The sequence below is a fragment of the Vulpes lagopus genome, chromosome 7, assembly GCF_018345385.1.
Source record: "Vulpes lagopus strain Blue_001 chromosome 7, ASM1834538v1, whole genome shotgun sequence".
Classification (NCBI taxonomy): Eukaryota; Metazoa; Chordata; class Mammalia; order Carnivora; family Canidae; genus Vulpes; species Vulpes lagopus.
In genome coordinates this window covers 12,321,902-12,334,296 of record NC_054830.1, presented here as the reverse complement: position 1 = coordinate 12,334,296, position 12,395 = coordinate 12,321,902, and the positions used below count along the sequence as shown (strand labels likewise).

Here is a 12,395-nt window from a genome sequence, read left to right as displayed (position 1 = left end):
CACACCTTGGACCAAAGATGGCCAAGCTAAACCGCTGAGCCACCCGGGCTGCCCCAGGAGTAATCTTTTAAAGTAACGCCTTTATCTCTCAAAAGTGTCCCAGTTTGGATGCTATGTTATGTGGTCCTGCTTAGCATAAGAGAGCAAGGTGGGGATTGCAGTAGCCTTGCTTTCATCCTGGCTCCACCATGGCTGGAGGACCTCTGATAAGTCACACTTCCTTAAAGTCCAGTGCTTGTCAAACATTCATAGCAATCAGACTCTTTCTCAAATGAAATTTCACTGCAAAAACCCCAATATAACAACAATTTAGAGTAGCATTTTATTAGTAAAATTTCTCTCCTACATTTAAAGTATTATTTACATAAAAGCAATGGATTCTCACTGAGGCTGTTGAGATGGACATACACATTTTAAACCCAAAGTTGTAGCTGAAATCATACTCTGTCACAACATCCACTTTATTTCTGCATTGGGTAAAACCTCTGGTTCACAGATAAGTGGTGGCAAAGAGTAGCTTTCTTCAAGGGCTCCCATTAAAATCTTAGTTAAACAGAGATGGCAGGAGAATCCTAAGTTAGTTACCTTCAACACCTTAAAACCTGCTGCCTAACCCAGCTGAGCATGCACCTTAAAATGACAGTTTAAAATATTTTTTCAAAATGGAATTTGATGCTAACATCTGCAAAACTGCTGAAGCCCTCCTTGGAACCCTAGTTTGGGAAATGACTGGTGTAAGACAGTCAATAGGGTCACATCTAGCTTAAAAGCCTCTGTTCCTAAGGTTGTTTTTTTGGAAACTGCCTGGAATCCAACAGAGGGGAGAGGGATTAGCACCTTAAAGTTTGGAATTTTCTATCTTTATAGCAAAAGCCCCAGAAGCAAGTGAGGCTTTTGAAAGGCTGCATAGAAGCAAGATCCATTGCTTATAAAAACAGGAAGCTCTGGCACCAGTGAGCTGCTTTCCCCATGGCCATTCTGGGGTAGCATCAGGTTGCCTGTAACCACCCAAAGCAGAGCATGCATGCTTCACATGACCCATCATCTCCATCATTCTCTGCTGCTCACCCAAGTGTGCATGGCAATCATCTAGATTACTCATTGGCCCCTGTGGGCATTTGAGTGTGTCACCTGTGGAACAAATGGTCATGTTTCTGAGACTAAAATTTGGAGGGAGGTGATCTGACAGGATTGGGACAGGGTGTCTCCTGGCTCTTTTTTCCAGGGGCTCTTGCACCTCAGGCTTGTAAGCTTGAGCAAATCACAGCTACCTACCAAGCCTCGGTTTCCTTGTCTGTAAAATGGATGCAGAAACTCTTGCCCTCCCTGAAGTATGGGCTGTGATAAGGATCAGAGAATAGCACCTGATGCTTTATAAATGACAAAGCTCTGTGGTTTGGTCAGTTTCACATTCCTCCATCCTCCCTTTGCCTTATTCCAGCACCCCAGTTCCCCTCCTGAGATTAGCCTCTCCCATTCTCAGCAACATGGGTGGGTGGCATTGACTCCATCCTCAGTCCTGGTGGGTACTGGGTCAGGCTGGACAATCAAAGCATTTGCCCAGAGACAAGTGTATGAGCCCACTGGAACCAGGGCCAGCCCTTTGGTTCAGTCTGTTGACAAGGGGGAAAGTCTCTTTTCTACTGAACTTGGCTGTCATGTTGCTAACCTGGGGGTAGCCAGTCTTTGACGGCACCCAACAAGGAGAGAAGAATGGAAAAGTGGTGAGAAATAGGGTCTGAGTCATATAATCTGAGGCTTTGGGGTCCAGAAGCACATCAACACATACACTCTCTTTGCTTCAGCTAGATTGAATGGGGGGGCTAACTCACTGGAGTCCCATGCCCCTACTGGAGGGTTCTACACTAGCAGGCAGACTTGTGAGCGTTTGTTCGATTTGCGTTCATTTCCCTGGGCACTTGCTGATCTCGAGTCCTGGAGTGCTCCTGCAGCTGCTGCCAGCTCTTCTCTCTGCCTGGATTTGACCTTCCACACTGCCTTCTTGAAGTTCTTGAGAGGATCTTGCTGTGAGACTCTCGATGAAGGGCACTGGAAACGCTCACGGATCAGATAGCCATGTCTAGTGGGGGCGATGAAGCCATTGGAAGTTGGGATGATCCTGTTCACCACAGCATGGACAAACTGGACAGCCAGCAGGGTGCCTTTCAGGGGTGGAAGGCAGGGCACAAATGAGAAAGTGGGAACCACAGGGATCCAATCTCACCCACTTGAGAGTTGGCTGCATGGGGTCAGATTCTTGCTGTGTTCCTTACTAGCTTAGGCACAACAACTAAGGTCTTGGAGTCCCTCTTCTTCATCAGCAGTATGAGAATGATAACTGAACCCAGTTGCGGAGAGGAATTCTAAGATTTGAAGGGGTCACATATGTTAGGTGCTTTAATATCTGTTTCAGCCCAGTGTGAGCTCAGTAAATATTATCAGTGCAGGAGAAAGAGGAAGAGAGGTTGTGAACCTGCCTAGGATGGGCTTTTAAGGCCACAGTCCACAAATCTGTTTCTGAGCCATCTGTGACTTTATGTCAGGCGTCTTTGCCACAAAGTATTAGACTACAATATATTTGATTGCATTGGGTTTGATTACAGTGCATTCATATCTATGTGGTCTCCATTCACTCACTTGCTATGTGACCTTAGACAAATCTCTTAACCTCCCTGGACTTCAGCTTCTTCATTTTGGCACCTACCCCCTACCAGTGTTATAAGGGTTCCTTTCTCTTTAGTAGACTATATAGGAGGATGACAAAGGTGATGATGGGGACCAGGTGGACCAGCTGCAAACCACTGCCTACCAGTTACTCATTGTGTGACCTTGGGCAAATCACCCCATCCTCAAAGCTCCAATCTGTGCTCTGTAAAATGAGGTGGCTGTCAAGAGAAATAGCTCAATGACAGTACCTGGTACATAAGAAATATTCACTGTCATTAATATGCTTTTAGGGTAGTCCTAAACAGACCAAGAGATGTGGCATTTTCAAAACAGTTGGTCTTAAGCAAGCTGCTCTTGCATTTACAGGGCCTGGGCCAAGAGAAAGAATCAAGGCCCATGTCCTATAAGGCAAAATATGTAAATATTGCAAATCTAGCTAATTGCAAATCTAGCTAATAAATGAAATATGCTATATCCTCCTACACTGATGGATGTACCTTTGGAACCACCCGGAAAGTCCTGTTTGGGTGGAGAATTGTCAGGCTTCTTAGTTCCATTATGGAATGTAATGGGATGGGAGAGCCAGTCCCCAGCTCTTTGCAGCTTGGCCTCCTTCTCTTCCCACACCCAGCTCCGTTCTGCACTCCTAAGGACTCATGCATATACATGCAAACATGAGCCTACCCAGCTCATGAAACCAGACTCCATGCTTATCACCCCATGGCCACCCCCTAAGTCTAGAGGAGCTCACACTAGGGGGCACAGTCCACCCATAGAAGGATGGGCCTGGGGAAGAGGCCTGCTCAGGCCCTAAAAGAAGGCACCATCCCAGGTGGGGAGAATGTTTTGGAGTTCTGGGTATCCATAAAATGGGTCTAGAAGAGGAGATGTAGCTCCAGCAGGGAGAGGGGGGGAGCCTATCCCCTTGACCTGCAGACACCTCTCTAAGCAGAGGGACCCAGCAAGGGGAGACCCGAGCAGGGCCCTCTGACACCCAGAGTCTGGCACCAGGCCTTCTTTTCCAGATCTAAGCTCAATATTGCCCTCAAAGCAAAATGACTCACCATCCAGCACACTCCAGACAATGATGGAGCGATCCTTCAAGCCCGCATACACATACTTGTCATCCTTGGAGAAGCAGACACACTGGACTCCTCTACAGTAAGAATTCTGTAGAAAAAGACAAAGTGATCTGGAGTTCAAACCGAGACACCCAGGAGACCCATAGTAAGACATTTGTTTTGGAAGCCAGGCAGGTAAGCCCCCATGGGGATGGCTCCAACAAAACCCTGGAGAAATGGGTATATTCCGTCACCAATATTCCCAGGACCAAAATACATTTTCATAGGGATTGGACTTAGAGGTTTGCAGACAGTTTGCATTGGAGAGCAAGAATTATTGGATTTAATTTCTTAAGTGACCTTAAGATGCTACAAGCATTAGCTATCATGGTCTTTAATTAAAGGCTATATGCTAAATGCAGTATGGCATCCTAGATGGGATCCTAGACCAGGAAAAGGAAATTCATTGTAAGACTATGACCCCAATGAAGCTGGTAGCTTAGTTAACAATACTGTCCAAGTGGTAATTTCTTAGTCTTGAAAAATGTACTCTAGTTACATAAGATATTAACATCGGGGAAGCTGGATGAGGAAGAGGTAGAGGAGAACCTTTGTACTATCTTCATGACTTCTCTGTAGATCTAAAATAATTAAAAAATTAAGTTTATTTAAAAATAAAAGTGAGGGGGGCAGCCCCGGTGGCGCAGCGGTTTAGTGCCGCCTGCAGCCCGTGGTGTGATCCTGGAGACCTGGGATCGAGTCCCACGTCAGACTCCCTGCATGGAGCCTGCTTCTCCCTCTGCCTGTGTCTCTGCCTCTCTCTCTCTCTTTCTCTCTCTCTCTATGTCTATCATGAATAAATAAATAAAATCTTAAAAAAATATAAAAGTGAGGGGGGCGCCTGGGTGGTTCAGTCAGTTAAGTGTCTGACTCTTGATTTCAGCTCAGGTCTTGATCTCACGGTCTTGAGTTTGAGCCCCACCTTGGTCTCCATGCTGGGTGTGGAGCCTACTAAGAAAGAAAGAAAGAAAGAAAGAAAGAAAGAAAGAAAGAAACAAAGAAAGAAAGAAAGAAAGAAAAAGAAAGAAAGAAAGAAAGAAAGAAAGAAAGAAAGAAAGAAAGGAGGGAGGGAGGGAGGGAGGGAGGGAGAGGGCGGGAGGGAGGGAAGGAAGGAAGGAAGGAAGGAAGGAAGGAAGGAAGAAAGAAGAAAAGAAAGAAAGAAAGAAAGAAAGAAAGAAAGAAAGAAAGAAAGAAAGAAAAAAAGCTAGATATGTTTAACTGCTATGGTGACATTTCCCATCTCAACATGCCAAAAGATTACTGACAGTCCAGCCTTATTATAGTAGCTTCATAAAAGTCAGATGGTACAAAGGCCTTTTAAGGTCAAACCACACATACTCTCTTAATTACAAGATCATCTCCCTATGTTTATGAATGATTTTTACATCTTGCAACCGAAAGTATGGCCTTTGTTCCCCATTTGAAAAACTGGAATAACAACACCAACTTTACAAGGCAGTTGTGAGGATTAAACTATAGAATGGTGTTTTAATATGCATCTTAATATAATACATAATATGAATATATGAATATATTTATCACAGCCCTTAATTATACTGATACAAAAAAACCCTTAACAGCTCCTTATGAGATGGGCAGTGTGGACCCAGAGCCACTTCTTATGTTAAGGAGTCCGTTGCCAGTTTCCATCTTCAGAAACTTCATAGCTACTGTTCCTTCTGCCTAGAATTCTCTTCCACCAGACTTATTTGACCTTTTTTTAAAGCTTATTTACTTATAACCTCTACACCCAACATGGGGCTTGAACTAACAACCCCGAGATCAAGAGTTGCATGCTCTTCTGACTCAGCCAGCTGGGCACCCCCAGACTTATTTGACCTTCCTAAATGGCAGCCCTTGCCACTCTACCCCATTTCCCTTGCCCTATCTTTTCTCAAAGCTCTTGTTGCTCCACAGCCCATCATATATTTGCTGCTTTGTTTTTAGTTTTTAAATTAAATTTAATTTTAAAAAGATTTTATTTACTTATTTGAGAGAGAGAGAGAGCATGAGCAGAGAGGAGGGGCAGAGGGAGAAGCAGACTCCACCACTGAGCAGGGAGCCCGATGTGGGGCTTGATCCCAAGACCCTGGGATCATGGCCTAAGCCAAAGGCAGATGCTTAAGGGACTGAGCCACCCAGGCGCCCTGCTGTTTCATTTTATTCTACAAATATTTATTGAGCCCTGAGGACATGTCAGGAGCTCTCTTAGGGATGGGGGCCACCTCAGTAAGCAAAACACAGAAAGATCCTGCCCACACAGAGCTCACACTGTGTTTCTTCTGAGAACGTGGCTCTAAGAGGTGGGGCAGCGTGTGCCCTGACCACAGCTAGAAAGGGGCCTGGCACACACTAGGCAATCAAAACTGTTGGGCACAAGAACAGCCATCAGGATTAGGGTAAGAAGGGTGAGACAGGGGCGTGCCAATGCAGGATTTGATCCTGTCTTTATTTAATATGATATTCTGGGGGCACCTGGGTGGCTCAGTTGGTTGGGCATCTGGTCATGATCTCAGGGTCCCGGGATTGAACCTGCTGTTGTTGGACTCCCTGCTCAGCAGGGAGTCTGCTTCTCTTTTTCTCTCTGCCCCTCCTCCCTGCTCACTCTCTCTCTCTCTCAAATAAATAAATAAAATCTTTTATAAAAATGATATTTTGTTCTTTGTGGATTTTTTTGCATTTGTTTCAATTTTTGTAAACATTGCATTAAAATAGCGTCTCCTGGGCACCTGGGTGACTCACTTGGTTGGGTGCCTGCCTTCAGCTTGGGTCGTGATCTCGGGATCCCGGGATGGAGCCCACATGGAGCTCCCTGCTCGATGGGGAGCCTGCTTCTCCCTCTCCCTGAGCCCCCACACACACACTTTGTGCTCATGCTTTCTTTCTAATAAATAAAAGTCTTTTTAAAAAATAATAAAATAGCATCTCCCTTGATTGCTGAGTTTTTTGGCTGCCCCTTAAACTTTGCTCCCAAGGCAAGTGTCTCTTACTGGCCTCACCCCACTCTCAACCCTGGCAATGGCACATGTTGTGCACTTAACACAGGACATTTGTCATCAGCTTTCTAACGCCAGGACCTGGCATCAGGTGGTATGTGGGCCACGCACCGTGTAGCTCATCTGGAACCTCCACTTGCAGGCCTGCAGGTCCCAGAGACACAGCAGGGCTTCCTCGGACCCGCTGACAGCCAGCTGCTCCTTGTGGCTGACCTGCATGCAGGTGACCTGGCTCCCGTGGGCCTCCAGATGGAACACTTTGGAATTCGCACACTCGTAAAGAAAGAGGTCACTGTTGGTCATGCCGTAGATCACGCGGTAGTCAGCCAGAACGGCCACACTGGAGATGGCCTCAGGCAGCTGGGTATAGAAGGTGTATGTTGGCCCATCGATAACCGGACAGGGATCCCCGGGGCTGATGTCCAACACCAGGACAATGCTGTCATAGGCGATGGCCAGGCGCTCCTCGCCTTTACTGAGGGCCATGCAGTTGATGGCTTTCCGGGCCTCGGGAGGGGGGATGCACATCACATCCTGTCTGGAATTCAGGGGGAACACCAGGACAACCCCTGAAACGAGGCCGGTGAAAAGGAGATTGGCCTGCTGGGCAACCTCCAGACACCTGACCTCATTGGAGGTGTCCAGGGCATCTTGTTCCTCACCTGCCACGGAGAGAAGACCAATCAAGAACAGCTCAGAGGAATGCTTGTGCCACAGTTTTCCTAGTTTTAAGGATTTTAAAAACCACTTTCATCATCCATACTCCCCAGCCAGTTCACTGCAAGTTCCCCTGCTTGCACACCTGCCCTCCCATCTTCACACCTTCCACCTCCCTGCCTCACACCTTCCAATGACTTCTCACTCCCCATCGACACAAATGGACAAACGCACATGCATGACCTCTCATCCCAGACCTTTGCTTTGCAAACGTCGGTCAAGGGTCAGAGAGTAAGTATCTCTGCCTTGCAGGCTATATGCTCCCCGCTGCAAGCTTTTGCTGCATGGTTGTGCCCCCACCCCCCGTCCCAACCCTGCCACAGACAGTAAACAAATAGGTGTGCCAAATCTGGTCGGCTTTAGTTGGTGGCTTTCGTTGGTGGGCTTCTAGCTCATTCCCCTCCATCCCCTGTATCTTTGTGCCTGGCTTTGCCCCCCATCTAGCAGGCAAGCACCTCAAACATTGTAACCTCACCCATCTTGCAGCCGACACTAACCAAACAGGTGCCAAGTCCATGAATGCAGGGACTTGACAGTGAATCTCTTTTCTCATATTATTTTATCAGTAACAAGGAATTAAAAAAAAATAAAATAAAATAAAAAATAAACCAAAAAACAAAAAACAAAAAACAAGGAATTTCTGTTCCTCCATTTGCCCCACAGAGATTACAGCAAACACAGTTGGAGATGTGCCCAGATCCCCTTTACCAGCCAGGGCGCCCAGCCTCAAGGGTGCCCACTGCCCTCAGGTGAAGGGAACCCCTCATCTCAAAATGCTGGGGCTGTGCCCACCACCCAGAATGGCCTGCAGCCGGTGACTGCCCGATAATGGGAATATAAAAGACTGGCCCTCTCGCTTCAGCATGGAGCTCTGAGGTGCAATCTGTCCTCCAGGGCCCCCGTGGGGCCAGGCTGAGCCCACCTCTTCACTGCTTCAGTCCTCTCCTGCCCCTGCCTGCTTCCCTCACTCCCTCTTCGGTTTCTGCAGGAGCTCCCCTCAACCCACCCCTTGTGCAAATAGCCCGGACACATGCCCTGCTTCCAGGAAACCTGCCCTAAAACAGGGATTAACAACCAGCTGGTCAGTGACCCACATGCTGGAAATTTATAAAATCAAGTCCTGATGTCTATTAGTCAGTTTCAACCTGACCCGAGTTATGGGGGTGTTATGGACTGAATGTGTCCCCCTAAATTCACATGTCGAAATCCTAACCCCCTATCCTGATGGTGTTGGGAGGTGATTGGGTCGTGAGGGCAGAGCCCCCACAATGGGATTAGTGCCCTTATGCAAGGGGCAGGGGAGCTTGCTTCCTTCTCTGTGCTCCTGCAAGGACGTGATGAGAAAGTGACCATCTGCAACCGGGAAGCCAGCTGTCACGAGACACCGGTCTGCTGGTGCCTCGGCCTTGGCCTTCCCAGCCTCTAGAACCGTAAGAAATAAATCCCTATTGTTGAAACCACCCGGCCTACGGTGTTTGCTTATAGCAGCCCATGCAGACCAAGACATGGGCTTTGGCTCTTACGCACACAAACGACCATGCTTCTGTCTTACAGACCTTCTGCAGAGTCCCAAATGGTAACTTTGTTCTTGTCTCCGATTTTGGGGAAGTAAACGTAGCTTCCATTGTGTGACACGGCAGTGAGGCCAGTACGATCCAGAAATGGGGTGCAGGCCCTCGGCTTCTGAATGTAAGTGAGATCCCAGACTTTCAAAGATGAGGACTGCTGAGAAGCAGATGCCACCAGGGCCCCAGCCCAGGCCAGCAGGCTCACGGGGGCTCCGACACCTTCCAGGATGTCCAGCAGGGTCCCCTGCTCCGACAGGCTCCACACCTGAGGATGGACAGCAGAGGGCCGGAGCTGACTTCTTTCTTACACTGTCATAGCTCAGAAATATGCATAGACTATTTGTCCACCTTAGGTGGATTCTCAGGCTGCAGTTTAAGGGCTTTCACGGGCCCCTGAAACTTCCCCACACCTCACCAAGCCACTACCACCCCAATTCTCAAAGTGTGATCCAGGGAACCCCTGGAGGGTATTTTCAGGAAGGCATGCAAAGGCAAAACTGTTTTCATAATAATTCAAGAAGTTATTTGCCTTTTCTACTCCTTTCCTCTCATGAGTGAGCACTGAGGTTTTCCGGAAGCTACAGGATATGTGATATCACAACAGGTAGGAGAATGCAGAATTGAATATGAGAAGCCAATTATCTTCTATTAAGCCAGACATGAAAGAGGTTTGTCCAAATGTGCAACAGTGACACTCTTTTCATGAGTTTTTTCTTTGTTTGTCTGTATTGGAAACTATAGCTATTTTCATAGAAGTCTGTTATCTGTATTTTTAGATTTCCTCATTTCTAATTTTTAATATGGTAATTACCAATAGAGAGTAACTGCAACATGGGGTCCTAGATTAGATCCTGGAATAAAGAAAAAAAAAAGACATTGATGGGACAGCTGGTGAAATGAGAACAGAGTCTGCAGATCAGTTAATAGTATTGTCCTCACATAAATTTTTTAGTTTGGATAAAGAGTTCTGGTGACATAAGATGTTAGTATTGAGCAAGCTAAGTGAAGAATGGATATATATGCAGGTTCTCTGTGCTTCTTTGGCAACTCTTTTGTAAATCTGAAAACTATTCCAAGATAAATCATTTGTTAAAAATATGTAAATCAAATTGATATAACCGATATAAATGAAAGCTCATTGGGATCCTCAATAATCTTTAAGAATATACAGAGGTCCTAAGGTCAGAATGCTGGAAAATCACTTTTTTTTTTTTTTTTTTGAGAGAGAGAGTGAAAGAAGAAGAGCAAGTGTGCACTTGCATGCGAGTACGAGGTGGTGGGGAGGGGCAAGGGAAGAGAGAGAATCCTCAAGCAAACTCCCTGCTGAATATAGAGCCCCACATGGGGTTTGATCTCAAGACCCCGAGATCATGACCTGAGCTGAAATGAGAAGTCAGATGCTTAACTGACTGAGCCACCCAAGCGCTCTAAGAACCACTATTTTATTTTATTATGTGCTTCTCTCACCAGTGTGAAAACTTTGAGCTCAGTGGGAATCTTTCCTCCACTTCCCCCTAGCTCTGCCCCACTCTGAAGGCCAAGATCCTCCCAGTTTTTCAGGTTCAGTGGGAATGCTACATCCTTTGTTGGACATTTTGGTAATTCCCGTCCCTCCCGCTCCCCCACCACATCTGTCGCTGGCTCTCAGGAGACCCCTCCCCCACATCCTCCCAATGACCAGCCTTGTTTTGCTGCACTCATTTTTTGTGAGTCTTTAGATTTCAAAGCCAAAAGCCCCCTAAAGAATCATACTTTCTATTCCAGAGGTGAGAATGACTCCTCACCTGGATGAGTGCATCGCGGGACGCAGTGACAATCAGATTGTTCTCAGGACCAAAACCAGCTATCTCCACGGTGTCCTCATGTTCAAGGTCAGCGGCCATGAATCGATGAAACCCCTGCGAGTCTGCCAAGAATATCCGCACTGATCTGCCAAACCCTGAAATGGAAGGGATGGGATTATCCCTTTCATTCTTGGAGGAGCTTGAGGGTAATTCAGTTTAGTCAACAAAGATTTTTTTGAGCACCTTCTACGTGGAGGTAGAAGGAATACAGTGGCGAACAAGAGAGACATCCTCACCACCCTATAGTTGCAGGGAGGGAGCAACTGACCACACGTGATTAATAATCTCAAAGAAAACAGCAAAGTTGTTTATTATCACAAGACTATTAGTTTCCAGGGGGGAAATGGGTGGTTGAGCATCTGCCTTTGGCTCAGGGCATGATTCTGGGGTCCTGGGATCGAGTCCTGCATCAGGCTCCTGCTTCTCCCTCTGCTTGTATCTCTGCCTCTCTCTGTGTCTTTTATGAATAAATAAATAAAATCTTTTTTTTTTAAAGACTTAGTTTCCAGAGGGCTGGACTGCCTGTTTGAGCTGCTCATGGCATCCCAGAACCCATCACAAAGCTGTACATAAGGTAGATATATTTTGAAGATGGAAGGAAGGATGGGAGGGAGGGAGGACGGGAGGGAGGCAGATAGGAAGCAAAAGAAAGCAGTTGCAATCTGTGATAAGGACAATGAAGTCAGAGAACTGGGTGCCAAGAGGAAAAAAGGGATTCTTCTTGGGGTGTCTGTATGGCTCGGTTGATTAAATGTCCTACTCTTGATTTCAACTCATGATCTCAGGGTCGTGAGATAGAGCCCTGCATTGGGTTCCATGCTGGGTGTGGAAGCTGTTTAAGATTCTCTCTTCCTCTCCCTCTGACCCCAGCCTCTGCTGGCTCGTGTGTGCATATGTGTGCCCTCTCTCCCTAAAAAAAAAAAAAAAAAAAAAAAAGGATTCTTCCCTAGAGTCTTTAGAGAAAGCATGACCACATCTTGGTTTTGGACTTCTGGCCTCTAGAACTGTGAGAGAAGAGATTTCTATTGTTCTATTGTGTTAGAGCCACCACATTTGTGTGGTTGTTTGTTACAGCAACCACAGGACATTTGAGCAGACATTTGAGAGGAGGGCAGGCCCTGGAGAGTAAGAACAGCATGGGATGACCAGGAGGTAGGAAAAGCCTGTATACATCTCAGGAGCTACACAGAGGACAATGTGGCTGGAGCGGAATGAAGGAGCCAGAGACAAGAGTCGGGAGGGCGGAGGCCTTGATTTAGCAACAAAACAAACAAAACGAAACAAAAAAACCAACAGGACAATTCAATTAAATTTGAATTTCAGATGAACAGGAAAATTGTTATTAGTATAAGTATATCCCAAATATAGCATGGGATATATTTATACTGAAAAGTTGATCTGTTGTTTCTCTGAAATTTAACTGGGCCTTCTGTATTTTCCCTGGCACCCCACCCGAGGCAACTTGCTCATTTGTGTTCCAAA

At 46.5% G+C, this 12,395-nt stretch overlaps 1 protein-coding gene across 3 annotated transcripts in view; it reads right to left on the bottom strand.

Annotated features, from left to right (window-relative positions):
- Positions 1–308: 308 nt before the first annotated feature.
- Positions 309–12,395, bottom strand: part of NWD1 (NACHT and WD repeat domain containing 1) — a 65,410-nt gene continuing 53,323 nt past the window's right edge. For all 3 annotated transcript variants that reach the window (XM_041760524.1, XM_041760526.1, XM_041760525.1), the window contains 5 exons: positions 10,854–11,008; positions 9,058–9,334; positions 6,896–7,446; positions 3,732–3,837; positions 309–2,162 (listed from right to left, as the gene is read on the bottom strand). In XM_041760524.1, the coding sequence (XP_041616458.1) occupies positions 1,861–2,162; positions 3,732–3,837; positions 6,896–7,446; positions 9,058–9,334; positions 10,854–11,008 (1,391 nt within the window). In that variant the 3' untranslated portion in view covers positions 309–1,860. The remainder of the gene's footprint in view (positions 2,163–3,731; positions 3,838–6,895; positions 7,447–9,057; positions 9,335–10,853; positions 11,009–12,395) is intronic.